The 25,446-nt window shown below is 38.4% G+C and overlaps 3 protein-coding genes and 1 long non-coding RNA gene across 6 annotated transcripts; 2 read left to right on the forward strand and 2 right to left on the reverse strand.

Moving 5' to 3' along the window:
- Nucleotides 1–5,727: 5,727 nt before the first annotated feature.
- LOC102233397 (ADP-ribosylation factor 3) lies at nucleotides 5,728–14,874 on the reverse strand. 3 transcript variants are annotated; one of them, XM_014469075.2, is made up of 5 exons: nucleotides 14,781–14,874; nucleotides 11,523–11,754; nucleotides 11,329–11,439; nucleotides 11,115–11,239; nucleotides 5,728–9,755 (listed from the first exon to the last, which is right to left on the reverse strand). In XM_014469075.2, exons 2-5 carry the CDS (start codon nucleotides 11,668–11,670, stop codon nucleotides 9,594–9,596), a joined length of 546 nt encoding a protein of 181 aa, XP_014324561.1. In that variant the 5' UTR covers nucleotides 11,671–11,754; nucleotides 14,781–14,874; the 3' UTR covers nucleotides 5,728–9,593. The 3 variants fall into 3 exon arrangements, with proteins under 3 accessions (XP_014324561.1, XP_023180859.1, XP_023180860.1); XM_023325091.1 differs by lacking the exon at nucleotides 14,781–14,874 and adding an exon at nucleotides 14,737–14,779; XM_023325092.1 differs by lacking the exons at nucleotides 5,728–9,755; nucleotides 11,115–11,239 and having other exon boundaries at nucleotides 11,315–11,439.
- Nucleotides 14,875–17,528: 2,654 nt separating this feature from the next.
- LOC111605858 lies at nucleotides 17,529–22,857 on the reverse strand. Its single transcript, XR_002751865.1, has 5 exons — nucleotides 22,736–22,857; nucleotides 21,972–22,094; nucleotides 20,802–20,976; nucleotides 20,234–20,405; nucleotides 17,529–17,628 (listed from the first exon to the last, which is right to left on the reverse strand). It is a non-coding gene; the product is annotated as an uncharacterized LOC111605858 (long non-coding RNA).
- fkbp11 (FK506 binding protein 11) lies at nucleotides 18,385–21,089 on the forward strand. Its single transcript, XM_005799836.3, has 6 exons — nucleotides 18,385–18,906; nucleotides 18,994–19,056; nucleotides 20,321–20,408; nucleotides 20,520–20,553; nucleotides 20,662–20,732; nucleotides 20,838–21,089. Exons 1-6 carry the CDS (start codon nucleotides 18,778–18,780, stop codon nucleotides 21,044–21,046), a joined length of 594 nt encoding a protein of 197 aa, XP_005799893.1. The 5' UTR covers nucleotides 18,385–18,777; the 3' UTR covers nucleotides 21,047–21,089.
- A 483-nt stretch (nucleotides 22,858–23,340) lies between the features above and the next one.
- rps26 (ribosomal protein S26) lies at nucleotides 23,341–25,426 on the forward strand. Its single transcript, XM_023325373.1, has 4 exons — nucleotides 23,341–23,406; nucleotides 24,588–24,765; nucleotides 25,048–25,178; nucleotides 25,328–25,426. Exons 1-4 carry the CDS (start codon nucleotides 23,404–23,406, stop codon nucleotides 25,361–25,363), a joined length of 348 nt encoding a protein of 115 aa, XP_023181141.1. The 5' UTR covers nucleotides 23,341–23,403; the 3' UTR covers nucleotides 25,364–25,426.
- The last annotated feature ends 20 nt before the right edge of the window (nucleotides 25,427–25,446 follow it).

Consider the following 25,446-nt stretch of genomic DNA (forward strand, 5'->3'; position numbering starts at 1 on the left):
CAACAAACAGAGGAACTCTGTAAAGGATAAATACTTTTTACAGTACTGCATTTCTTTTCCTTGCAGCCTGGTTTGAAATGACATTTGCTACATAAATAAACTGAAGTTTAAAAATAACTTTTCTGTACTTTTTGTCACTTCCCACAGTTAAACACTGGCCACAGAAAGTCAGATACAGTATAAAAATGCCTTTGAGAGAAAAGCAGTCAGCAGCTACCTTAGTCTGGTTCGTCATGTCAATGTTCAACATGAAACTGACCAAAAACATTTGGTAAAATACGTTGTTTTCTGTGTTTTTTTTTCTTCACAGGTCATTTTCACATGTTTTCATATGAAGAAGCTGATTGCCTAAATGTGTCAGAACAAAATGAATAATAATTATTGAGTGATTGAGTTTATTAAACAGGGTTTCATCTGGTATACAGGTAGATAGGTTGCATTAATGAAGTAGAAGCCTGTATTTAACCTTTGACCTATTGGATTCTTTGCAAGGGTGGGTCGCTTCCAGTTGCTTTACCTCTAGCAGTCCAAAGTGAACACTGCTGACTAACCAGCACAATGCGACAAATTGAATCTCACGGACTGAAGGTAAAACACTGAAATGTGAAAGAGTGTGAGAGATTTGCAAAAGAGTAATCCGCCGGGATTCCCCAGGAGACAAGAAGGGGCAACCAGTAAAAAAAAAAGTAAATAAATAAATAAATAGCATCAGGAGGTACTTTTGCTCAGGTAGTTACAGATTTTTGAGGAGGATTGTAAAGTAAAATCATATAATTTTGTCCTCAACTGCAAATCTAATGGATAATCTGTGGCAGAAATTGAAATTCGATGCGCTCTCCCAATCAGACTGAGTTGCGGAACCGCTAGTGTCACAACCAGACTCATAAGGTTCTAACAAAAGGGAGAAGATGTGTTGATTTTAGTAGACAATTAAAGTTCTTATTCATGTTTTGTACTTTAAGTTGATTGAGATAGATAGACAAGAGACAATAAATGGCATCAGTAAGTCAGGAGTGCAGAGAGTGAAAGTAAGACTGTATGGGTGTTGCATAGTAAATTAACAAAATATATCATTACATATATCAGAATTATACATAAAAAATTTAATATTTCCGTGGAAATAGCTATGATAAAAACTGCTCATTACATATTGTTTCCAAAAGAGAAAGAGACTACATTCGCACTGCAGGATGAAGTGATCTACATCTTTTTTTTTTTTTTTTTTGCCTTTATGAGATTTGCATTTGATCTTTTTGAACGACACAGATCAAATTTTTTTCAAACGCGATCCAGGCCACTTGGACATGTTGTCCTACATCTGATGCGTATCCAATCTTTTCAGATGTGACCTGCGTCAAAATCTCCATGAAGTTTTATCAGTATATTTTGTTGATGTGCTGATTTGTAACAAGAAAACAGAAAAATGAGAAGGCTGAAGCTGTTAGCCTTCGTGGGGTTTAATGGTCAGCGCTGTGATCGCTCTCTGTAGTTCTTCACTGGGTTGCCACAATTCTCTGGAGGTATGCACTCCCTCCTCCATCATGACAAATTGCTCCAACTCATCTAGACTCATCCATGAGATTCAGATCTGTGCTCTGTGAAGGCCTCTCCAGGATTTATGCCCCTTTTGCCCAAAGTGAGACTTGCAGCAGATTTCTCTAACTTATTCTTCTAACACCAACATCCTGTGAACATATGAACTTCTCTAGTATGCCTTGTAAAGTGTCAGTCAAAGTTGTTATGATCTCTTGTTTTTCTTCTTGTTGCTTCATGTAAAACTAGTTTTATCATCTCCATCAGACAGGGTGTGTCAGCGTCTCACTCGTTACCTAAAGACATTCGTCCTGTCCACTGCAACAAACAACAACAACGACTAAGATAGCTTTAAATGCTCCCCTTTATCTGTTACTCGTTGTTTGCTGGCACGAATCTCCTCTTTGGCCACCCCTAGAGACTTTGACCCCTGCCACTCCTTTCTGCTGAAGTTCTTGAGGTGTAAGATCACTTTATTGCTGCATCACAGCATTGCTGCTGCAGCAATTTACTGCTGGACTTAGGACTATAGTTTGTGCAAAACAAGAGCAGCAGATTGTTTAATTTGCTTGTAAGAAACATTTCTTCCTGGTTGAGATAAGTTATCTTGCTTTGGTTTAAGAACAAAAGAACCTTAGTAAAAAAAACAAAAAACAACCTAAGGAGTGGACAAGCGGGCCAAACCGCTCTGCGGTAACTGGTTCTGCCTGCACCGCCAGTCTCTCTCAGGAACACAAACATCTTGAGTTGTTCCATCCAACAACATTGAAAATGTACGAAGGGGGAAAAAACCCAAACCTTTGTATTACTTTCCTGTAAGGAGGTAGAAAGGTTGTTCAAGACAAAGGTTAATATATCACTAGTAACAGGAAGGGATTATTAAATATAAAACTGCTTCTTATCCCTACGGATTACTGCAAAACAATTTATTTTAACACAAATCAAATCTGTCAGATACAAAATAAACACACTCCAAAGGTTTATAATGTGAAAAAGTCAAAGAAAGTGGCCTGATACTGAAAACGGTCCAAGCGAAAATGTATTTAAATTAAAAGAACAAATTGTTTAAGATTATTTTAAAAAAGCTTGTTGTGTTGTAAGGTGTTCTCTTTGTTGCTGGTTCAAAACATGTTATGAAAGCTGACCATATTTCTGTGTTGACTTTGTCAGAGGTAATTTCCTGTTCAAGGACTTAAAAACCCATTGACTTATTTCACCCCTTCAGTCGTCGACTATATTGCAAAAGCATATTTATCTGACCTCAGAATGAACTGGAGTGACATCCAATTCTCACTCTGTCTGGTTTATTATGGAGTCAGCCCACACTGTGCAGCTGTGACAGGCTTTCCACAAGGTTTAGATACAAGCGTTTGTAGTTTTTTTTTCCTTTTTCCAGAAGTGCATTTGTTTTGTTGGATGAGAAAACAACGCAGACTCTGAGTCTGCGTTCTGACTGATTCGTCCTGAAGGTGTTCTGTCAAGCTGGTCACAAGGTCAGTGCAAGTCAGTCAGTAAACTCACACATCCATGTGAATAAATGGTGCCCAGAGATTTTGGAAAGGGAAGTGGAACTGTTCCCACAATGTTGGGAAATTGTCCAAAATTTACCAACTAATTATATTAAAAGATGATGGACACAAGGAGATTGAGAACAGATGCACAACACACTTTTCAGATTTTTGTGTGAAAAAACCAAATCATAAAACCATTAAAAAAAAACAAGTCTAACTAGAAATCTGTTGGACTGTAAATGTCTTGGGGAAAGATATGAAAATGTTCAAGGTGTGTTGAGGTGAAAACTCCAGCAGCTCTTTAACTTTATTGATAGTCCAACGTGTTTCGACTTCTTGGCTTTATCAGGATTAATATGTTCAAGATGTAAATATCTCTGCAAAAGACTTTGTTGGGAAATTGTCCAAAATTTCCAAACCTTTCCTTTCATTGGAACCAAAGTGACATTGTGTAACCCAGAGTTCCAGAGAATATATCTCCATAGCTCTGCAGTCCTGTGACTGCATACTTTACCACTGCATCAGATTCTTTGCATTGCACTTGGTGATGTAAGGAGTGGATGTAGCTGGTCACTCATGGAAACCCATGAAGTTCTTTTCAAATTGTTCCTGAGCTGATCTGAAGGCCACATGGGGTTTGGAGGTGTGAAACTGTTCAACTCTGCTGAAAATGTGCGAGCTCTTCACAGTACGGATCTGTCTGACCCAGCTCTGTGATTTTACATCACTTCATGGCCGAGATGCTGTTTTCACAGCAATCACTTCCACTTCATATAAAACCGCTAACAGTTGACTGAGGGATATTTAGTTTTTTTTACACCTGTTTCACCTGCAGCCACAGCAGCAAGTGAAACAAATTAACCCAAATACCTGGAGGAGTCAGCAAATATATTTTGGTAGTTATAGTCCATTTGATCAACATGACACAGATATGCACTCGGAAATGCCATGAGGCTCAATAATTTAGTCAAAACTTGTTTTTCTTTCAATTTTTTAAATCTCTTATAGTGAAAATAGGAGCTTTGAAATGTTCTCCTTACTACATGTAATCAGTGCAACGCGATCTGATGCAATCAAACCAGTTAATAATGTAGAGGCTGATATTTATAGTGTTTCTAAAATAACAAACAAAAGTGTATTCTATTATAGTTTTAGCACTAAAGAAAACTGATAAGATGTGATAAAACGTTGTGACTGTAATTTAGAAATTGATTTTGCAGTTTACTTTAATGGGTTTGAGTTGTTTATAACCATGTCAATGTTTTTATTAATCCTCAAAAGCCTCTCCAGAGACATTGAAGCGTGTAGAGCAGGACATCCTTCATGTCCTTTCAGCGGAATATTGTCGCCCTCTTCTGGTCAAACACCGCAGCAGCTCATCATTTACAAGTGAACGTACAATCATGTCCCAGAGGCTTTAAAATTATATTCTTTACAAATGTGACTACTGCAGGGTTGTTCACTTTTTTGGGGCATTAGTTCCTCAATAACAAACATAGCTGCGAAGGAGAAGTAAGTCTAGTTAATGGAAAGACACCAACAGGTTTAATGTGGAATTAAGGGAGGAGTCCTTGGCATGGAACCGTCATGTTTGTGTTTTAATCCCTGAGTCACTCAACCTTTGACCAGGTTCCTCATCATCCTCTGTATAAAAGTGTTGTTCATCACCAAATTAATCCTTGGTTTTGACAAAGTTGTTTTTGGAGCAGGGTTTTCCCACTCTTTGGCAATGTTTTGATGGAAACCTGTGACCAAAACCGTACCTCCTTGGACAAAAGGCAGAAAACACGAATGGCCTCAGGATGTCGGCACAGCACAGGACTCATGTTCCCAGATGTTCCTGACTCTATAAAGTGGAGAAAATGATTTGATCCAGCATGTCCGCAAAGTCCAATGGATTTTAAAATATTCTTTAAATTATTATGAAACTTTAAGATCCACGTGAAAAAGAAATGAGTAATTTAAATCAAGAAGTCAGCTGCAGGAGCAGACTTCACTCAGGGCTGTTTGATGCCGTGCATCATTGCCGTTTGTGTTTTATTATAGTGTAATAACACAATTCACATTAAAGTTGTAACTAAGTGAAAATTATGACATAACAAACACTCCTGACAGCTTAAGGCCCAAAATTTAGATCAAATTGAAACTTTTGAAGATGCAGCAGAATCCCTAAACAGGGCTTTTTGTTTTAATTTAAAAGTTCATGCCACACAACAAATGAAATTATGTTCACTTGAAATCTTCTTGTTAACTGAATGTTTTATTTTAAAGTGCAGTAGTAAACTAACACATTAGGGTAGTCTATTGTTTTTTCTGCTTGTTTCTGTAGGGATCAAAAAAAATATTTGAATTACCTCATTTTTATTTTACTTGTTCACCCCATTCTGATTTATAAACAAAAAGTAATGACAATAATGCATGAAAAAATATTAATATGCTCAATTGGGCTTACATTTTAGATATAAAGTCAACTTGAACAGAAATGAGTCAGTGGAACAATTTATTTTTACTTAAAATTCCCCAAAACTTGTGCTGCCCTTAAAACAACTGAAATATTACTTCAAAAAACCTATTTTGACTTTAATTAATTTACAGAAATACAAGTTATTTCTGATACTAAGATGTACTGTCAGGTTTTGTTTTTTGTTACAATGCATGAGTAACAACCACACCAACCAGGGGAGACAGGTTCTACAATAAATGAGTTTATTTAATTTTTTTAATACAGCAGGATCTTGTCTTACATCACATACAGAAGTCTCCATGCATTCAGCACTGGAACTTTTTTTTTTTTTAAATCTACTTGTGCAACTATAATGGTAAAGAATGAATGAAGGAAAATATTCTTTTCCACACTAATTACCATTGTTTTACAGACACCGTCTACGTGAAAGTTTATTTAAACCCCAAAGAAAACCAAAGAAGAAGTCCAACCACCGAACATGAATCCAGTAAAACAGCAAAACAAAGAGAACGCCTTGTGAGGAAATGTTTGCCTTGTCAATGTGAAGTGCAGTGCAAAATCTGGCTTTTGAGGGCGCTGATTAATAAACAGCAGGTTGTTTTTCTTTAAATAGATAAATATGTGCAAGTCAAATTAAAAATTTAACTATAAGGCCACATGAACCCCCAAAATGAATTGATCCATAACCGTATAACACGTTAGATATGAGAAAAGTACGGATAAGATGCCAGAGGATGTACAGTAGGTGACACTGCTGATAGTATGTGACTGAGTATGGCACAGGAAAAAAACATTTTATTGACATTTAGCACCTTGCAAAAGTATTCATACGACTTTGAACTTTAGCTTTTGGTATTTGGTCATTTTGACAAACACAGACAAACTTCAATGCATTTAGTCAGGATATGGCGAGACAGACCAACGCAAAGTGATGCATAACAGCGAATTGGAAGGAAATTTGTCTTCACAATTAAAGTCTGATCCTGTCAGATGAGCTTAAAACTTAAGCAAAACACTAAATGTGTCAGAAAAATAATACTGCACACAACAACGCCAACTTTTAAACATGGTAGTGGCAGCTTCATGCTGTGGGCAATATATTTTTTTTCCATAAAAGACAAGTCAACTTGTCAAAGTTGATAAAATAATGGACTGGAGTACAAGGTAATAATTTAAACCACTTCACACTTATGCAATTCCTCGTGTGTTGACCACCTAAAAATCCAGTCACAAACATTAAAGTTTATTTGTTGCAGTGCAGCAGAATGCAGAGGTGAATACTTTTGCAAGACATTAAAAATCTGTGGATTCTGCTGGTTTCAGCCGTGACGTCATCAGTCAAAGACGAAGGTGGAGACGGATTGTCTCTCCTTTCAATAAATATGCAAACAGAACATTAACTATCTATAATTACAGCCAGGTGAAGATACCTTCACAACATTCACATTCAGTAGTTGAGCTTTAAGTGACAGAATCAACAGGGGAAACAACAACAAAAACCACAAGCTGGTGCTATTTGAGAGCTGATTTAGACACATTAGAAGGTGGACAAGCAGCTGTGTCTCACTTTAAAGGGGCGATAGTATGACATTTTTTAACTTTATATCATATTATAAAGTCATTCCCTCATCAAAAACATACCTGGCGAGTTGTTTTGATTCTTTCATGCATGTTTGAGAAATCCTTTGATCTCCTGCAGCAACCATTCAGCTGTGCAAAACTGCGGTTCTCACAAAGCGTCATCTTTCCCATAAATCTTGTCCTTGAAGCCAAGCTCCGTGCTCACACAGCAGCCCTCTTCCACAACTCCCCCACTCAGCTCCTGCAGACTAGCGGCAGCAGCAATGAGCAAACACCTGGTGGAACTGTGTGTCTGCTGAGTTCACTATATGACCTACTTTTCAGTCCAACGCTCCTAAGAATGGTTTTAAACAGCATGATGGAGGAGCTTTGTTGTGATGACAACAAAGTAGAGTGTTGGAAAGCTTCTTAAAGAGACAGTGGCCCAATTTGAAGGTGTCAAATTGCAAAGTCAGGTTTATTTTAAGTCATATTTGATATATTAGAAAGCACTTTTGTAACAACTGAGGGTAACATAATTGTTTGATTGTACTATAAAATGATTCTATATGTCCTAAAAACACATAAGCATATGATGGCACCTCATGCCGATCGCAGAGCTTTAGTCAATTTTTGTGGCGACAATGAGAGCAGGTTAGAGAAAACCTCATCATCTACGGATTTCTGAATGGAGAAGGGCTGCTGATAAGCATCCATGTCAGGTAATTGAGAGCGTGTAGCACAGGTTTAAATATTTAAAATGTCCAGTTTCAGTGCTTCAGGTTGCCACAAGCTACTACTAACACAGCTTGGCTCTCAAAAGATTTCCATAATGTGGCAGTAAGAGGATGTGTCTTTAGCATGATGGGAGAGATGTTCATGAGTTACTATTTCTCTGCTGCCTGCAAGGAAACCGTCAGAGTCAGCTATGATGGTATGAATCTGCAGAATGCTATTATAATGTAAAGCCAGGTTCTGCAGGTCAGAACAACTAAAACAGAAAGTGAAACTCACACAGAGCTGCTGCTGTTTCTAACTCCACATGATCTGATCTTTATAAAAGAGTGGCAAGAAGAAAGTCTCAAAGAAAGAAAACCATCTCCTGTTTCATGTTTTCCATATAGGGGACTGTAGGTGGGCATTTATCAAATCATTTATGATAAAAACAAATATCTTGTAATACAAATTTAGATTTTTCGTTCTCTCGATAAATTTTATGTTTTGTTAAAACCCCACAAAGCTGACAGTATTATCATTTCCACAGTTTTCTCCACTGTTTGTTTTGAGTAAAAATAAATATCAGTAACTTTGAAAATATGATTAAATGCAGCTACTCTGTGCAGTTTAGTGATGTAAACCACAGTTCTTTAAATAAGTGGCATCCCGAAGAAGACTAATTCAAATGGGAAAGTTTTTCCAAGAACAATATTTGTACTTGTGATGCCATGAATGATGTGACATGTAGTCACAGCCATAACTACCTAAAAAACAAGCGATCATTTTTTTTTTCTTACTGTTATTATGATATAAGTGGGTTTTCTTTCTTACTGTTACTGTCGTAATAGCAACACAAAACATTGCAATAAATTTCTAATCCCATGTCCCCCACCTCCATAGGAGACGCAGCAAACTTGAGGAAGAAGCCGCTCTGCACCTAGCCAACATGCAGGTGTGCATAGATTCAGAGGAAAACTAACTCCACACACAGCGCTTAACACACCATCTCCACCATGAAACCTGGTGGTGGCAGCATCATGCTGTGGGGAGGCTTTTCTTCAGCAGGGACTTTGGGAAGCTGGTTAAAGTTAATTGAAGATCAATAGAGTTAAATACAGGATATCACAATATTCCCAAAATACGGCAGTAAGATTTTGTTTGTTTAGCATGTGGAGGGAGCTGCCATTTTCTCCATGAAAAATGGCGGTAGCAGCATCATGCTGTGGAGAAGTTTTTTTCAGAAGGGACAGAGAGGTTGACCTGAGTTAATGGGATTATGTTTGAAGCCAAGTACAGGGTAAGAATTGTTTCTTTAGCTGTTTGTGATGAAAAATCCCTCTGCATCTAGACACTGAGACTAAGTGTTCAGCACTGCTAACAATAGGGAAAGGAGAACAAACCATCAGAACCCGCAAAGACTAACGTGGCTGTGTAACACATCTCTGTGACCCTGCAGGACAGGACAACGATTAATGACTCACACCTGGAAAACGAAAACTGGACACGGCACTACAGACTAACACAGAGCACACCGAACCAAAGAACGAGAGGTGGACGGAGCAAAAGCAAGTGTCTGCTGTGACTGCTTACGGTTAGTGTGAATCAGTGTATGTGGTTAGATATGAACCTTTTTTTTCTTTAAAGAACCACTGAGCACGGAGCAAAAATGAAGTCTCCCTCAAAACCAGGGTCTTGTTTTGCGCCTACCATTCAAAACCCTTGCACCAAAACCTCACCCTCCATCCCCAGAGGAAAGAAAACACTGGATCGGGTGGCTTGCTGGCTGTGTTTTCCAGGTTTGCCCCCTCTTACTTTTTGTTCTTGAGCTGATTGGCCAGCCAGTCCAGGCCCTCATAGAGGCCGTCGCCACTGGTAGCGCATGTGGCCTGGATGTACCAGTTGCGGTGACGGAGGGAGTGCAAGCCCAGCTTGTCTGTGATCTCCGCGGCGTTCATGGCGTTTGGTAAATCCTGTCAATACAAGGGGGGAAGGTTATCATGTAACAATCTTTTAAAAATCTAAATTTAATGACAAAGAATTTTATCTGATGTATCGCAATTGTTGACACACACCCTGGTAATCAGCTTTACAACCCTTAATTTTCAATATGGCATCAATAAATCTTGTCTGGCAACATTTCACAAGGTTAGAGCAAACAGAGAATTATAGCGGAGACCGCTCTAGAAGCAAAAAAATGGACTGTAGCGCATGGCATTCTGGGTAAATACAACCAAAACAAACATGCAAGTCTATTGCTAGCGAGAGAAAGAGTTTGTGTCCTTTTGGCAAAGACAAAAGAGAAATCCTACAGTCACTAAAATCGGATGCCACACCATTATTGTTTACATTTCTTGAAGAAGGAAGCTGCGCTCATGTCGTTTCCTTCAGTGATTCTTGGTGCAGCGCCACCACAGGTGAGGAGGGGAACAGGTTTTTCAATTGGTTTGGTTCGTTTGACACAGTGCGGTGTGAAAGTGAATCACATCAGCTCGAAATGTAACAAATGTTGCAAATTCGGTCCCCAATCAAAACGAGCCTAACAGGTTATCAGGTGTAAAAATACCCTAAATGTCCTGGTATTTCAAATGTTATGCACTCTAACAAGGTTTTTATTCTCTTTGGAAGAGTCACAGCCCATTTCATCACAGATCCTCTTCTGTGCATATCAGCAGGGATTATGTGCTAAATAAAAAAAATATTAATCCTTTTTTCACACCAAACCCACGTGGAGTGTTAGTTTTAGTCTCATCTGACCAAAAAACATGTTTTCTAGTCAAAGTTCAAGTAGCGCTGACAACTGTGGCCAGAAAAGGCTTTTTTCTGACATGCCTCAAAACAAGAGGCTGGCATGTTGATAGACTCTATTGGTTGCTATGGAGTCTTGGTGAGTGTGCAAAACCATTTTTTAATTTGCTTTCTAAAGAAACATCAACCCTTGTAAGCTTTGTCAAGAAGAAAGCAGGACTGAATGTTACAGCTTTTTCTTTCCTGAGGATAAGTCCCACACATCGCTCCCTGCAGAGCTTCTAATTATGGCATGTAATTATGATTTCATGCATCTGAAGCTGTGAAATGTGTATAATTATTCCTTCTATATGACTGGCAGAACTGCTCTGTTTATTTTTAAACATGCATCTTGCATTTTAATATCCTGTTGCATCTCCAACATTTTTGCTTGTTCATGGAGGTGGGAACAGTGTCCCGAACACTCTTTTACTCTATAATAGTTTAAACCAACTGTGACTTGTGAAAATAAACACTTGGAGCACCATGAAACAGACGATAATCTTGTATACTTTGCAGCGGTTTGAAAACTAAAGGCTTCTTGCCTGCTTATTTGCAAACACAAGGAGAACTGCATCTCTCAGCTCATCCTCAGCCAGCATCCTCATCAGCTCCTCTCGAGCTTCGTTCACACGTTCTCTGTCGTTACTGTCCACCACAAAGATCAGACCTGAAACAGTAAGAATAAATCAGACTGAACTCACCGTTTTCTGAAAACAAGCAGACATTTGCTGAGGCTGGCTGATTAGCTCTGCTCACCCTGAGTGTTTTGGAAGTAGTGCCTCCAGAGGGGCCGGATCTTATCCTGTCCGCCCACGTCCCACACAGTGAAGCTGATGTTCTTGTACTCCACCGTCTCCACATTGAATCCTGAGGAAAGGGGAGATGTCATGTTTCATGTAAACACAGTGAACAACTGTGATGGTGCAATTAATGTGATTGTCTCAGCTCACCGATTGTAGGGATGGTGGTGACTATTTCCCCCAGTTTCAGTTTGTAAAGGATTGTCGTTTTCCCAGCAGCGTCCAGCCCCACCATCAAGATCCTCATCTCCTTCTTTCCTATGAGGCTCTTCAGCAAATTCCCAAAAATATTCCCCATGACTTCAGAGCAGGTTCTGGTGCTTCAGTCAAGGTGCTGGAGGCAATTTGTTGTCGTCCTGCAGGGACCGACAATTAAGGAGGACTGAAAAGAAACAAAACAAAAGACTTCTAGTGAACAAAATCTCTGAAACCATTTTTTTCCAAAATGTTTGATACCAATGAGGGTGCACCTCAGGGGTCTATAATAGATAATCTGTGATTTAGTTAGTATATTAATGACTTTCTTGAACATTTTCGACTGATCTAAAAAAGCTACAAAAGAATTGTCAACTATAAAGATCAATAGCAATGTTGGTGTACCATAGGTTTCTACGTTGGCTCCTCTAAATCATTTTTACACATTAAGTTAAGGATTTTCCTTAACTTTTTGTCACTTGTTGTAGATGTCACTGTATGTATTTTTGAGTCACTGTACGCATATTTTCAGAAAAAAACAGGAATCTTGGTGTACCTCAGGGTTGTAAACTCGGTCCTCTTGTTTTCTATATTAACAACTTTCCTAAAGTAGGTTCACCTCATGTTACTTATCAGATGTATTCAGATGACACTGTTGTTGTCTGAATACATCATTTAAACACACACACACACACATATATATACATATATATGCTGACTATATAACTAGTCAGCAAACGATCTCTGACTGGTTGCTGAATGTTTGTTTCTCAATGTTGATAGAAAAAATTGTGCAAGTTATTTTGCTGTGTCAAGGAATAAACTGTAGTGCTGCATTTATTGCTTACTTTTAAAACATGTAAAAAAAAAAAGTTGTGAACAGAATTGAGTTTATTTTTACGGAGCATAAAGAGAAGTTTTAGTTCTGCAAAAGCATAAGTATAATTCTGTCACATACTGTATGATGGGTTAAACACAAACAGGAAGGGTTTGAAAATGTTGGCTATGAAAGTCAACGCTATACCTTTACTGCATGTTTTTAACTATACAGTCATTTATATCTTAATAAAAAGGGATTAAATATGCAGATCTCATAAAAAGATTTGTAGGACAATCGGGTGAGGATAAGTGCCTTTGGCAGTCAGATTCTCTTATAGGACTGCTCATACTTGGAGCAACTCGTGTTATTTAATATATTAATCTTGTTTTCTTTAGTTAACCTCCTAGTTTCTGCAAATGGAGATTACTCTCACACACATTTGCAAGTCCAACTCTGCCGATTGTTGATTAATGTCTCTTTTAAATAAATAAATAAATAAAGCAAACAGTAAAGTAAACTACGACCCTGCACTGAACAGGTGCGGCGCGCTGTTGCACAGCGACAGTCGGCATCAGAAGGTGACAGAGATGCATGTCCGCGCCATGACTCCAGGCAGCAGCACAATCTGTTCAGACTCCTTTCACAGCCTTTCCTTCTCCTTCACATGTAAGCTTGCAATCACGCCAACCCCTCAGAGCACATGCAGCATGTCCTACATTATCATGCCTCATTAGAACGCATTTAAAACATGAGCCAGGCACCATGTCACCAGATACTGCCGTAGCTAAAGGCCTTAAGACACAATAAAACCAGACTTTTGTATTCTGAGTTTTATAAAAAGCTAAACTTGAGAGGAAAAAATATATGTTTTGCCACCAGAATCTGGTGGTAAAAGGTCATTTTCAGCTGCATTACAGGATGAAAAAAAGAAACTCACCAAGTTAACTTACTTTCCATGACAATACAAAACACTTTGCAATGGAGACTATGACGAGAATTAAAGCTGAAATACTGCAGGTTTTCTGCCCAGGTCAAATTTTCAGATACTCTGCACCTTTAAGCCTATTCAAGGTTTCCAATAGAAAACTTGCTAAGCCCGGTGGCTGGTTCCTAGGGTAGTCATTCATCCAGCGGCCCAGCGTGTTCAAAAATTAAAAAACGTTTAAAGTTGACATCGAAATTTTAAAACATCACTTGATAGTTATGTGTTATTGAAATATTGGAAGATTAATACCTGAACACCAACTATAAAGCCTTAAAAATGCAAACATTTTAAAAAGACTTAAATAAATAAGCAATGCTTAGCCTGGTGGGGGCACAAGAAAATCCTGGTGGCCCGCCAGGCTTATAGTACACTAGGGGAAACCCTGCTATTGGAAAGCAACAAAAGTTCATAATTAATTTATGCCAGATTTTATTTGAATGCATAGATGAATTGACCAATGCTTGAATGGATTCCTGAATGGATGGATGTTTTAGGCAATGAAATGAAAGAAGTACCTATTTTTCCACACTATTTTTCTCATAGTTATGCAAACTTAGAAGATATTGTATTCAATAATATTGAATTGGATTAAAAAAATACATAATGAGCAGCAGAAGTAACTTTTATCTAAAGGATTTAACATAAATTGAATATTGTAAAGATAAATTTCAAGAGGATTGTTCTTTCTGAACTAAATTCATTGATGACGTACATAATAATAATAATTGAATCTGTGTGGAAATGGGCACAGTTGCTTACAATTTGATCAAATAGATGCTACTAGAAACAGATACTACTGCTGCTGCTCAGTTTGCTGAGATAATAAAAATATAAACAGGAAATATTCTGCAGCCCTGTCCATGGTGCTAAAGAGGAGACAGAGCACCTGATCACTGCCTGACTCCAGCTCCCCTCTCAGCTATCTGGGGCTTTTATCCCTGCATGGAGGGAGGTAAGTAAGGGCAGCAGGGCCTGACGATGCCCCCCCAGCTCCGGTGTGTCAGGTTAGCCCGGGATGCTACGTTAGGTTACAGCCGCCCTGTCTGCCCCCGTTAGCAGCCTCAGATCCATTACATTTCACCACACATGGCTCCCAAACGCTGCGAGCTAAGTTATACTAAATTATATCAATTTATCAACTTTTTTTATAGAAACATTTGGATGCGGCGGTTGCTAGCGTTTGGACCGTCTTGATCCACCCCATTCATCCGTTTATCCATCCCTCCCTCCGCTCATCACCTCAGAGGGCATCCCGCTACAGCGAGCCGCCCGCTGCTGCCTGAGACCGGGCGGCACCGAGGCAGCGCGGCCGCTGCCGGAGCGACACATTCCCCCGTATAATTCAGTCACCTGTCGGAACCTACGTGATACGTGCCGTGTTGATGGTGCGGTCGGTGTCCTCGCTTACCTTAGCCTTGCAGTCCACTACTGAAAGGTCTCACGAGATCTCCCGGAGGACAACTCGCCAACACACGAAACCTCGCGATATTTAAACTAAAGCGGCGCAAGCGGGATTTTCTTTCCCCAAGGGATGAACTACAAATTGTGTTTATATGAGTTTTTTAGAAACATCGAACGGTTTTAGCATTATAATTGAGTAAGTTTGCTTCTTTTTTTGTGATAGTGACCACAGATGGATAGTAACTACTTACTTGGTTACATTTACTTGGATAACATTTTGAAAAAAAAGAAAGAATTTAACTATAATACACCTTATATTTTACTTTTACTGGAGTAATTGTTCTAAAGGTACTCCTGATATTATAATTCATTGGATACTTTGTGATACAAAAAGTTTAATCTGAAGGTTCAAACAGTATGTCCTGAATGCAAACTTTCACTTTTTCCAATCTTGTTTTTTTTAGCACACTGCCAAACACAGTGAAACAAAACAGCGTATACATTTAATTTACTATTTCAATGCCTCAATCAGGGAAAACGCATGTGTATTAACCAGTTTTTTCAGATATGTAAATTTCAGGCATTTTTTAGGTTTATTGTCAGCAAATATAGATATTCTACCTTCTCAGCGATATTCTGATTTTTTAAAAACCTTCTGGAAAGTGTAAAGGGCCTGTCTTTGTGGGTTATGGGTCTTTATGTTGTAATTGACTGCAACATGTTGATCCCAGGCATGCAAAAAAACACTCCATGAAAGCTCCGGGTGTGAGATGCAGACTCATTTAATTGTGAAGTTAAGTGAAAAAATTTGGAAGACATAAAACCGGTTAATTTGTTTCAAATCTGCAGAATTAATATTACACAAGAATTACTCTGTTCTTAAAGCCATTTAAAGTATTGCTTTAGAATATAGCATAGCAAAATATAACAATGAGAAACTGCATGAAGGGGGGTTTGAACAGTTTAAAACAGACAAAGCTGCAGGTCTGTGGTAACTGATGCACATGTAAATGTAGCAATTAAGTCAGATCATAGATCTAAAATATAAACAAGTAGCTCTACCTTCATACTTCTGAGTAGTACTGTCGTTAGATGGGGGAAGTAGGTTTTATCACCCAGATGAGTCATGAGTTCTTATCTTGCAGCAGAACAAGCTGTTTTCAGATTGTCTGGTTAGTCAGACATGTTTAAATAAGAATAAGTCTCTGTCTGTTAGGAAGGAAATCACTCTTTGACATTTCTTTTGTTAAATTGTTTCATGGAAGCACAATCTTTAATGTTTAGGTTCATCTTGGTACTTAAATGCAACAAGAAAAATTGTATGAAACATGCTCTATGCATGTTTAGATGTTTGGCTTCAAACACTCAATTTTTCCTAAAACTCCTGGCACAGACTCAAAAGTTTTTGCCTTTTACGATTTATCAGGAAAAACAGTTCTTGAGACAAATGTTGTATGTTCTAGGGTCTTTTTGATTAGATCTGCTAAAAGTAAAACTGACACAGATTTGAAGGTCCAGTATTCTAGAAGATGTCAAATATGATATTAAGCTAAAATGTATGAATGTGTAGGAACTCCATAATCACCACATGAGCCATGGGGAACCTAAAATATGTGGCATTAGTCAGGATTTCTTCTTTCAGAAGGACATTCATACTGTTGCAGTTCATAAATGTATTGGATCTGCAAGCATTGAAGGGACTTCTAGTTAAATTGTAATTCATTCTTTAATGTGTTACTTGTTGACATTTAGCTACCTGGTAACAAGTGCTTCCTGGCAGGAAGGTGCAGATGCTTGATATGTGAGTCATAGGTGAAGAAAACTAGACTCGTCATCATAAGCAGTTTCCAGAATGTCTCTAATCTGTGAGAACAATCCATGCTTAATGTTTAATAATATTTTTTGATTCTTAAAAAGTTTAACGTTGAAGAGATGCAAAGGTGTCATATTTTTTTCCCAAGAATTTGCTAACAGAAACAAGAAAAGCCAAGAAGTCTTGTTACATCTTTTTCAGTCAGCACAATTTCTTATTAAGAAGGTGAAACATTTGCAAATCAATGAATTGCAGAGTCTGTGCCAGAAGAGCTGTCGAATGGCTGTGTTTACAACAATAACCTTTGCATGTTGCTTCCTGCTAGCAACAAATATCTCTCGCTGTGGTTTAACTGTACAAAACCCAATTAAGTTCCTGTGATTAAGTTCTAAGTTAGGTAGGCCTTACAGGCAAATAATATTTTTTTAAATAACTATGATGAAACACTGACCTTCATAAACACCAGATTCTCATTTTTGTTTTGAAGCTGGTGATGTAGTTCATTTTCAGAAATATCCCATTTTAAATGATGTGACTTTCAGGAAAAGGCAAACTCAGCCGAACCTTCTGATTGCTTCTGGCAATAAAACTAAGTAATATATTTTAGTCGGATTTTATTTAATAGACTAACACAAAATATCAAATATTTGTGAAGTGAAAGGCAAAGGATACATAATTTTCTTTTTCTACTTTCCACAAGATTTTTTTTTTTTTTTTTTTTACAAAAAGTGACGCATGGATAATATTTTCAGGTCGTTTGGGTTACCAGCTGTGCACATCTGTGAGCTGAAAATTAAAAATCTACTCTGCAACAGCTAAAACTCAATTACACTGGATGTAAAGTGTCTCTAGAGATCAATATTTAAGTATTGCTAAATATTCTCAGTTGGATTAATGTCTGGACTTTGACTAGGCCAAAATTATTCATGCCCCTGGCAGGTTTAGGTTTAAAGTAGTCCTTTTTTATTTTATTAACATGTTTTTCTTGACTGTAGGTTCTGTTATCATTTTGAAGTGGTCCAGCTACAGTCTCAACTCTGATCTGTGGAGGAAACAAAACATTAGGATAATGACAAATAGCACTGCCAACCTCCAAGACACGGAGCTCATTATCAAAGAAACATAATCAAAATACCCATACAATCATGCAAAAATATGTGCAGCAGTTTTATAAATCATTTGACTGAATGCATATTTTTTCATTGGCTACTGGGAAGAGTATAAATGATTTTCAACATTCTATTATTCATTTAAAATGTAAGTTATTTTTCTTAAACTTATACTTCTTTTACATTGTTCTATTATCTTTTGAGAGATGCCTGTCTCATTTCCAATCAGAAACTTACTTGTTGAAAGAAAATATATATTACATGTCAGCCAAGCATATTAATAATTATGGGCTTAACTCCATGTGTTTGGATCAGTAGTAATCTATGCCTTTTTTAAGGAACTATATGGTTTAAAGTTTAAACTATTCATCATTAAAATAATTAGTTAGCTCGGTTCTCAAACCTTCTAAATATTTGTATATATTTATATTTCTGAAAAACTAATTCCTTTTATAACTCGGATCGTCCCCTGACTGCATTGCAATTGCCGAATTGCTCATTCTAAAGGACATTTGAGAGGACTGCAAAACAGCAAAGCTCAAACCAGTCAAACAACAGAACTACTGGTCCTGTTCATGACCATAACTGTGGTTTCCAACATTTTCTTGGTGGTCCTAACCCATTCACTAACTCTTACTGGAGCCTGCTAATGACGTGTTCATTTCAATCAGGTGTGTTAAACAGACAGGAGTCTCCGAAAGATTACGCGCTTTCTTCTGAGCTCAGCCAAGTGGTGTGAATCCCAAGAAAGTTTTGGAATTCCCACCAGTCGTCGTGAGGAAAGAGCTGAAGCAGAGCGCCGCTGCCCCCTAGCGGCTGCGCGGAGTCATTCTTCCGCTTCCCTCCCACGGCAGGCAGATGGGATGCTGCTGGAGGAATTTTCAAGGCGGGCTCTTCGTGGAGAGACCCAGGTGTTGGGACAACATCCACGGGTGGCTAATCACCACAGTGTTACAACACCTCAGCATTATCTGCTGCCGAGCCATTTTGGACGCACTTATCGACCAAACAGGCGGTGCAGCTCGATATTTTCTCTCTGTCCGCTCTGCTGGGTGCAGAAGAAGCCAGACGGAAGTTAGTGGATGGCCGCGGCTCTTCTCCACAAGTTCACAATGAAGACACGGGTTTTTCTCCTGGTGCTTGCTGTTTTCTCCTGTGCACTCGCACAGGTTGAGGAAAGTGAAACGGAGGAGCTGCAGGTCGAGACACTGGTGAGTATTACAGTATAGCAGCAGGAAATGCTATAACGCAACACCCTGAAACAAAATAACAGTTTCTGAACTCTTCATGCTGTATAGGTGAAGCCAGAAACTTGTTCAGTGCTCTCCACAATGGGAGACACGCTGCAAGTCCACTACACAGTAAGTCAATCAGACACTCAGCTCTTCTTTACCCCATAAAGCAGCGACCCCGTCTGTATTTGGGGAAGGAACCTATTTTATTTAATTTTTTTTTTACAAACAACGGCAGAGACGAGCCCAGCTGATGACGAGGGCAGATGTTGTCTATGTGGCACCGTCCGCATGAACCATGTGGATCCCGCAGCAGCATTTCCATACAGCGGCTCAGACTGAGCGATAAAAAGCCTCAGGCTCGGGATTTAGACTCACACTTCGGACATGATGTGGTTTTACGCGTCTGTGTTTCATGTGACTTTACACGGGAACCGATTCGACTTAGATTTTTACTATGAGGCATATAGGGGCGGTGCAACACGTCAGCATAATACCAGCTCGGTTGGACATCGCTTTCATTTTATTATAGTAGAAATATAAAAATGATGGCAGCGATTTATAATGTTCAGTTGCTCTCACAGTTTATATATATATATATATATATATATATATATATATATATATATATTTAAAATATAGTTTCAACCCTACCACTTGGGTAGCCGTGGCATGGGTGAGGCATTAGTGGAAATTAACACGTTGGTGAGAAATACTACATATGGTACTGTGCCATTTAATATTATGCATTTATTTTCCCTTAATAATACAAATAACATAGATTATTATAAAATTGAGAAAAAAGGAAAATAAAGAAATTGATAAAATCTCTCCCAAAATTTAGACGATACAAATTTACTTTCTTTTTTTATTATTAAATTGTGAGCTGAGGTTGAAATTTCCATTAATGTCATAAGTTGAATTTTAAGTTCAATACATATCTATTGCTGCAATAGCTGCAATTATTATTACTTCTAATAGTAATAATATTTTTTATTATGAATAGTCATAATAATTGTGATAATGATGATTATTATTATCATTAATAATAATTATTAGTATGACCATAAATACTGAATAAGGTATAAATACGGTGATTTTTGTTAAAAACCTTTAAGATAACCACATATCTGGTCTAAAGATCAATGATGTCTTTTTTTATCTTACATATGTTAGTAAGAAAAATGTTGAATGATCTCTTATCAAAAGTAATGGGTCCAAAAATCTGTTTCGCATGATGTTTTACATCTAGGGTTATTCATATATTCTGTTACAATTAATTGCAAAACCTTAACTGATTACACACCTGGTGCGAGAAAAAACAACAGCCATCAACTCTGAAATCTTGGTTTTTCTCTTTCTTACTCCTGTTCCTGTTTCTCTGGTTGCTCAGGGAAAGCTGATGGATGGGCAGTTGATCGACTCCTCGCTGTCCAAGGATCCTCTCGTTCTCGTGTTGGGGAAGAGGACAGTCATTGCTGGTAAATATACAAATAATGATATTAATAATGCAGCTTTCCTGCAGCATCAGCGACACTTCATTGAGACCCTTTAATTTCCTCATAGTCAGTGTTGTGTGACTTTCCTTACAGGTCTGGAGCAAAGCTTGATTGGTGTTTGTGAAGGGTAAGTCTCACGGGCGAGAAAAAGCTTGATTTTTGTCAAAAAAGAAGAAAACATTTTATAAATGTGTCCAATGATTTTTGAGAAGCAAATTTGTTTTCCCGTCTTCAGGCAAAAAATAAAAGCCACCATTCCTTCTCGCCTTGCATATGGAAAAAAAGGATACCCTCCTACAATTCCAGGTACCCAGACCAAACAATGACAAATAAAAAGTAACGATGCATTTTATTAAGTCACTTCTCTGTACATACTTGGTGGATGACAGCAAAATACCGCATCTGTCGCAGGTGATGCTACGCTTGAGTTCGAGGTGGAGGTGATTTCTCTCTCACCGCAGGCGCAGTGGCAGAAGATCATCAACGACGTTTTCCCCCTGGTGTGTTTTGCCCTGGTGCCCACGCTGCTCGGCCTGGTGGGGCTTTACCTCTACAAAAAGGCCAACGCCCAGAAGCTCAGCAAAAAGAAGTCCAAAGATAAGAAGAGCAAGAACAAATGAGGTCCTGGCAGAGAATTTAATTTAAATAAACTTTTTCAAGGACTTTGTTGTTTTTCGCTTATTTCGTACAGAACACCACTTTGCAAGCGCTTTGTGAAAAAACAATATCCTATAACAACTATGTCAAAAATGTTTTTAAAATTGAGCCAAAGCTTTACAATCTTTCCCAAGATCTTTTGGGAAACGGTCTGTTGTCTGACAAAAAGAAGGTGGAAGCCTCATCCCTTTACTTCTGCTGTAAAACTAACCATTTTATAAAAGAGCATCATTCTACAGTCAAACACAGTGGTGGCATCATGGTGATCCGGGACTGCTTTGGCTCTTGGTGGATCCATGAACTCTGTTCTTCTTTATAAATACCTGATGGCGAATGTGCGGCCATCACTTTGTGACTTTAACCTCAAGCTAACCTGGTTTTGAGGCAAAAATTCAGCAGAACGATGATCCAAAGTACGACAGAAAGTTCATCACTGAATGGCTGGAAAAACAAACTTACTGGCTTTGGAGTGGTCTAGTCAAAGTTCACATTTTTCCTTAAAAAATCTTTGAAGCCTGATATTAAAATCAGTTTGTCACAAAAAAGAAATGCAAACAGAAAAAAATAATTTAAAAGAATCTGAACAGAAGCAATACTTCTTCACAGCACTATGTTCCATAAAAAGAAAACACTTAACTACAAAATCTGTAACAAAAATCACTTTCAAAGCGAATAAAAAGCAGCAACAACCTGGTTGCCTAATGGTTCACACCCTGTCTGAGAAGGATTTCCTGACATTTGGAGCATTTAGCAGAGTTTGCAAAGAGGTTTAAAAGGATCAAAATCATCTCTTTGGACAAAAGGTGATGAGTCAGGATAAGGATGTACCCCTGTTCACAGAAATATAATATGTAATGCTTGAATAAACGGCCGTCTTCAAGAAAATACCTGGCTGGGGTTGAAGGAAGAATCGCAAAACAGGATCCTCGTCTTGCAGAGAAATCCTGAGCTGGGTAAGATCTTTTGTGTTATGGTCCGTTGATATCAAATTGGACTTTCTGGGCCTAAAACCTGTTTGGCAGAAATAAGCAAAGAAAAACACAAAGTGTCAGCAAAAGAATACCACATCCACATTAAAGTACGGTAATGGCAGCACCATTATCTGGGATTACTGCTCTTCAAAGGGAGAGGGGAGTTTTGTTAAAATCTTTAGAAGTCCACTAAAACACTCCGATTAAGAAGTATTTTATGGTTTCAAATTTGCACAGTGTCTAAGTGCACTTAAAAAGTCAACAAAACAAATGATTCTGTGGCGGATACAATGTATATATTTCACACCCGAATACTCTTAATGTGAAGGGGAGAAGGTGAGGTGAGAAGACACCAACGGTTGGAAGACACTGAGAATAAAACAAGACTCAAATTATTTTTTCGTCTTTTTCTCCTGACTTCCACATTGGTGACCCCGAACATCTGAACAATAAAACTGTTTGTTTTCTCCCCTCCAGGGGGTCTTTTGCGGGCTCTAGTGTCCCTTATATGAAAGTAGGCTGACAGGAAAGGGGGAAGACATGCGGTAAATGTCGCCGGGTCCGGGAATCGAACCCGCGACGGCCGCGTCGAGGACTCAAGGCCTCCAAACGTGGGTGGAACCACAGCACGTCCCTGAACATGTGTTTTTTTTTTTGTTTGTTTTTTTAACGAGAACTCACCAGATGCTGCCGCCAGCTGTGTGGTTTCGGACCCAGTTTCTTGCCAGGCGGCCGTTACTTTTGTTTTTGCTGCCGTTATCAAGCTTCCAGAGTTCTGGCAGCGAAATGAAAGGAGAATTAAAGTTCTGGTATGGGTGCCTGTGGGGACAAAATAGTTGAATAGATTCAACTAAAGACAAAACTAATACGACTGAATTAAAATGCGATTCACTGAGTTTGACTTTCAGGGTGTGTGAAGTCCTCAGTAATGCTACTGTATAATAATTAGAGGTCAGTATTGAGTCATTTGTGCACTGTCCAGCAATTAGTGCAGGGTTTAAATCGAGAAATTAATGAATGTAGAGTCCAAAACCACAAATATATCTGTCGGTGTGTGAGAATGGGTAACGATTGTACAACGTACAACGATTGTACAAGTTATATGTAATAAACAAATCAAATGCAAATGACTTATACCTTTCAAAACAAGATTAAGAACAGCCTAATCTTATATATAGACACAAATACACATAGATATGAGATGAAACGTGAGATATTTTTATTTTAGACATCTTCTTCTGTAGACGGTAGATTTTACTCTATGTTTAAATCAGTCAGAGGGCGGAGCGGACGGGTTCTTGTGTCGCCGTGCAGCCTCTTCCGGTCCTCTTTCCAGCTTCCCGTGCAACATGGTGAGTGTGTGCTACCGACGGCGGCATTTCACACACATAATAAACTCGTATTTTAATCGAAATGTGTGGCGCTCTGAACACATGTAAGCATTTTTAAACCCATAACGAATACACGACACGTCGAACAGGCTATTAATATCTATCAGAACAAGTAGTAAAAGAGTCGGGGCCTAATGCTAACCGTTAGCAGGCTAGCCGTTTTGTGCATGTGTTCGTTGGGCTGGCTAACGATAAAGTAGCTGCTAATGTAAACTGAGACGAGCTGCAGCAACATAAATTTGTCACGAAAATTTGATTCTCAAGAGCGTTAGTTCATTAAAACGCTAAATTGACAATACATGGATGTAAAAATGCCTCTTGGCAGCTAGAGGTTCAAAACCCCGAAGCTAACCCAGTCGGGTAACCTACCGCATCCTTCATAAAACGTTTTAGCCCTAATTATCTGTTTTAATTCAACGCACCTCTCTATTATTGGAGGTTCACAATGACATAGTTTGGATTCCCGAGTGTTGTGAATTGTACTACACGTTTATATCTCAAGGTTTCAAACGCAATTTCATTTTCAATCCATCATAAGAATAAGAGATGTAATTGTCTATGCAGGGAGGTGACTTTTAGCATTTAGCTTATTTGTAACAGATAAGTAGTATTTTAAGGATGTATGTAGGGAAAAAAACACTTTTTAAAATGTATTCGATACCAAGATAAAGACAGCTACAGAGCTTAAAAAGCTGATATTCTGGGGTAATATGTTCCTTACCTTACATTGAAATTTGTGATAAAACCAGCCAAAATACCAAAACAGGCTGAAATTCAAAACCTTTAGATGTCATTAAATGTTAAAATTTTGGAGTGTCCTACCTTTTCAGATATTGTCAGTAAATTGAGTTGTAGCAGTCCTCTTAACTAACATAACTACCAAGAATTTATATACAGACAATCTCATATTTCACAACACATCATTGAATAAAAAGATGGCAAACCATCCGAGCGAAAGTGTTATTGAATAATCTATATTAGTGAACAGATGAAGAAATGTGGAGATGTTTCGTATTGGTATGTTAGTACGGAAACTCGAGAAACTTACCGTTTATTATTTTGCTTTATTGTCGAATGAAAACAGTCACCTGAGTTTAGTGTGTTTTTTTTTTTTTTTTTTTAACATTGGTTCTGTGTTACAGACCAAGAAGAGGAGAAACAACGGTCGTGCCAAGAAGGGCCGTGGACATGTGCAGCCCATCCGCTGCACAAACTGCGCCCGCTGCGTCCCCAAGGACAAGGCCATTAAGAAGTTTGTCATCAGGAACATTGTGGAGGCAGCGGCTGTGAGAGACATCTCAGATGCCAGCGTCTTCGACTGTAAGTGTCCTCTCAAACAAAATACCTAAAATTTCAGCAATGAATTAAGAGTAAGGATTTGGATTTTTTTTAAAAAGAAGGGAAATCTACATGGGTTACATAAGACAGAAAATGTTTGATAAAAGCTACACTTTAGGTTTTAAAATGTTAAGTTGAAAGATCAGATTTGTGTACTAATGAGTGACATTTACCAACCATGACCTGACAGCTAAGATTAACAGATTTTCATACAAAAAAATTATTTTTTGTATTTTTATATTGATGTCATTCTTCACTTTGCAGCTTATGTTCTGCCCAAGCTCTACGTGAAGCTGCACTACTGTGTCAGCTGTGCCATCCACAGCAAAGTGGTGAGGAACCGCTCCTGTGAGGCCAGGAAGGACCGAACCCCACCACCAAGATTCAGGCCCGCTGTGAGTTTTTCTCCAGACTTTATAAGTCTGACTGGCTCTGGAATAAGCCGGCTTCCAGATTTAGACTAAAATAACTTGGCTGAGATGAGCTCACAAGATGTTTGTAGCGGCTCTTGTGTTAACATTTCTGTTTTTGTTTCTCTTTACAGGCTGGCGCACCAAGAGCTCCTCCAAAACCAATGTAAAGTGAAATCTGAAGATGCTGTGTTCCTGAAAAAGAAAATTAAAACATCTTTACAAAACTTGAATCAGTGAAACTCAGTCTTTT

This window comes from Xiphophorus maculatus, chromosome 20, assembly GCF_002775205.1.
Source record: "Xiphophorus maculatus strain JP 163 A chromosome 20, X_maculatus-5.0-male, whole genome shotgun sequence".
Classification (NCBI taxonomy): domain Eukaryota; kingdom Metazoa; phylum Chordata; class Actinopteri; order Cyprinodontiformes; family Poeciliidae; genus Xiphophorus; species Xiphophorus maculatus.

Coding starts and splice junctions, on each gene's coding strand:
- LOC102233397 (XM_014469075.2), bottom strand. CDS start 11,670: ATGGGGAATATTTTTGGGAATTTGCTGAAGAGCCTCATAGGAAAGAAG. Junction 11,440..11,522: donor CACCACCATCCCTACAATCG/GTGAGCTGAGAC, acceptor CCCTTTCCTCAG/GATTCAATGTGGAGACGGTG. Junction 9,756..11,114: donor TTGTGTTTGCAAATAAGCAG/GCAAGAAGCCTT, acceptor TTGTATTGACAG/GATTTACCAAACGCCATGAA.
- fkbp11 (XM_005799836.3), top strand. CDS start 18,778: ATGGCCGCGGCTCTTCTCCACAAGTTCACAATGAAGACACGGGTTTTT. Junction 18,907..18,993: donor AGCTGCAGGTCGAGACACTG/GTGAGTATTACA, acceptor CATGCTGTATAG/GTGAAGCCAGAAACTTGTTC. Junction 20,733..20,837: donor ATACCCTCCTACAATTCCAG/GTACCCAGACCA, acceptor CATCTGTCGCAG/GTGATGCTACGCTTGAGTTC.
- rps26 (XM_023325373.1), top strand. Junction 24,766..25,047: donor AGATGCCAGCGTCTTCGACT/GTAAGTGTCCTC, acceptor TTCACTTTGCAG/CTTATGTTCTGCCCAAGCTC. Junction 25,179..25,327: donor CACCAAGATTCAGGCCCGCT/GTGAGTTTTTCT, acceptor TTCTCTTTACAG/GCTGGCGCACCAAGAGCTCC.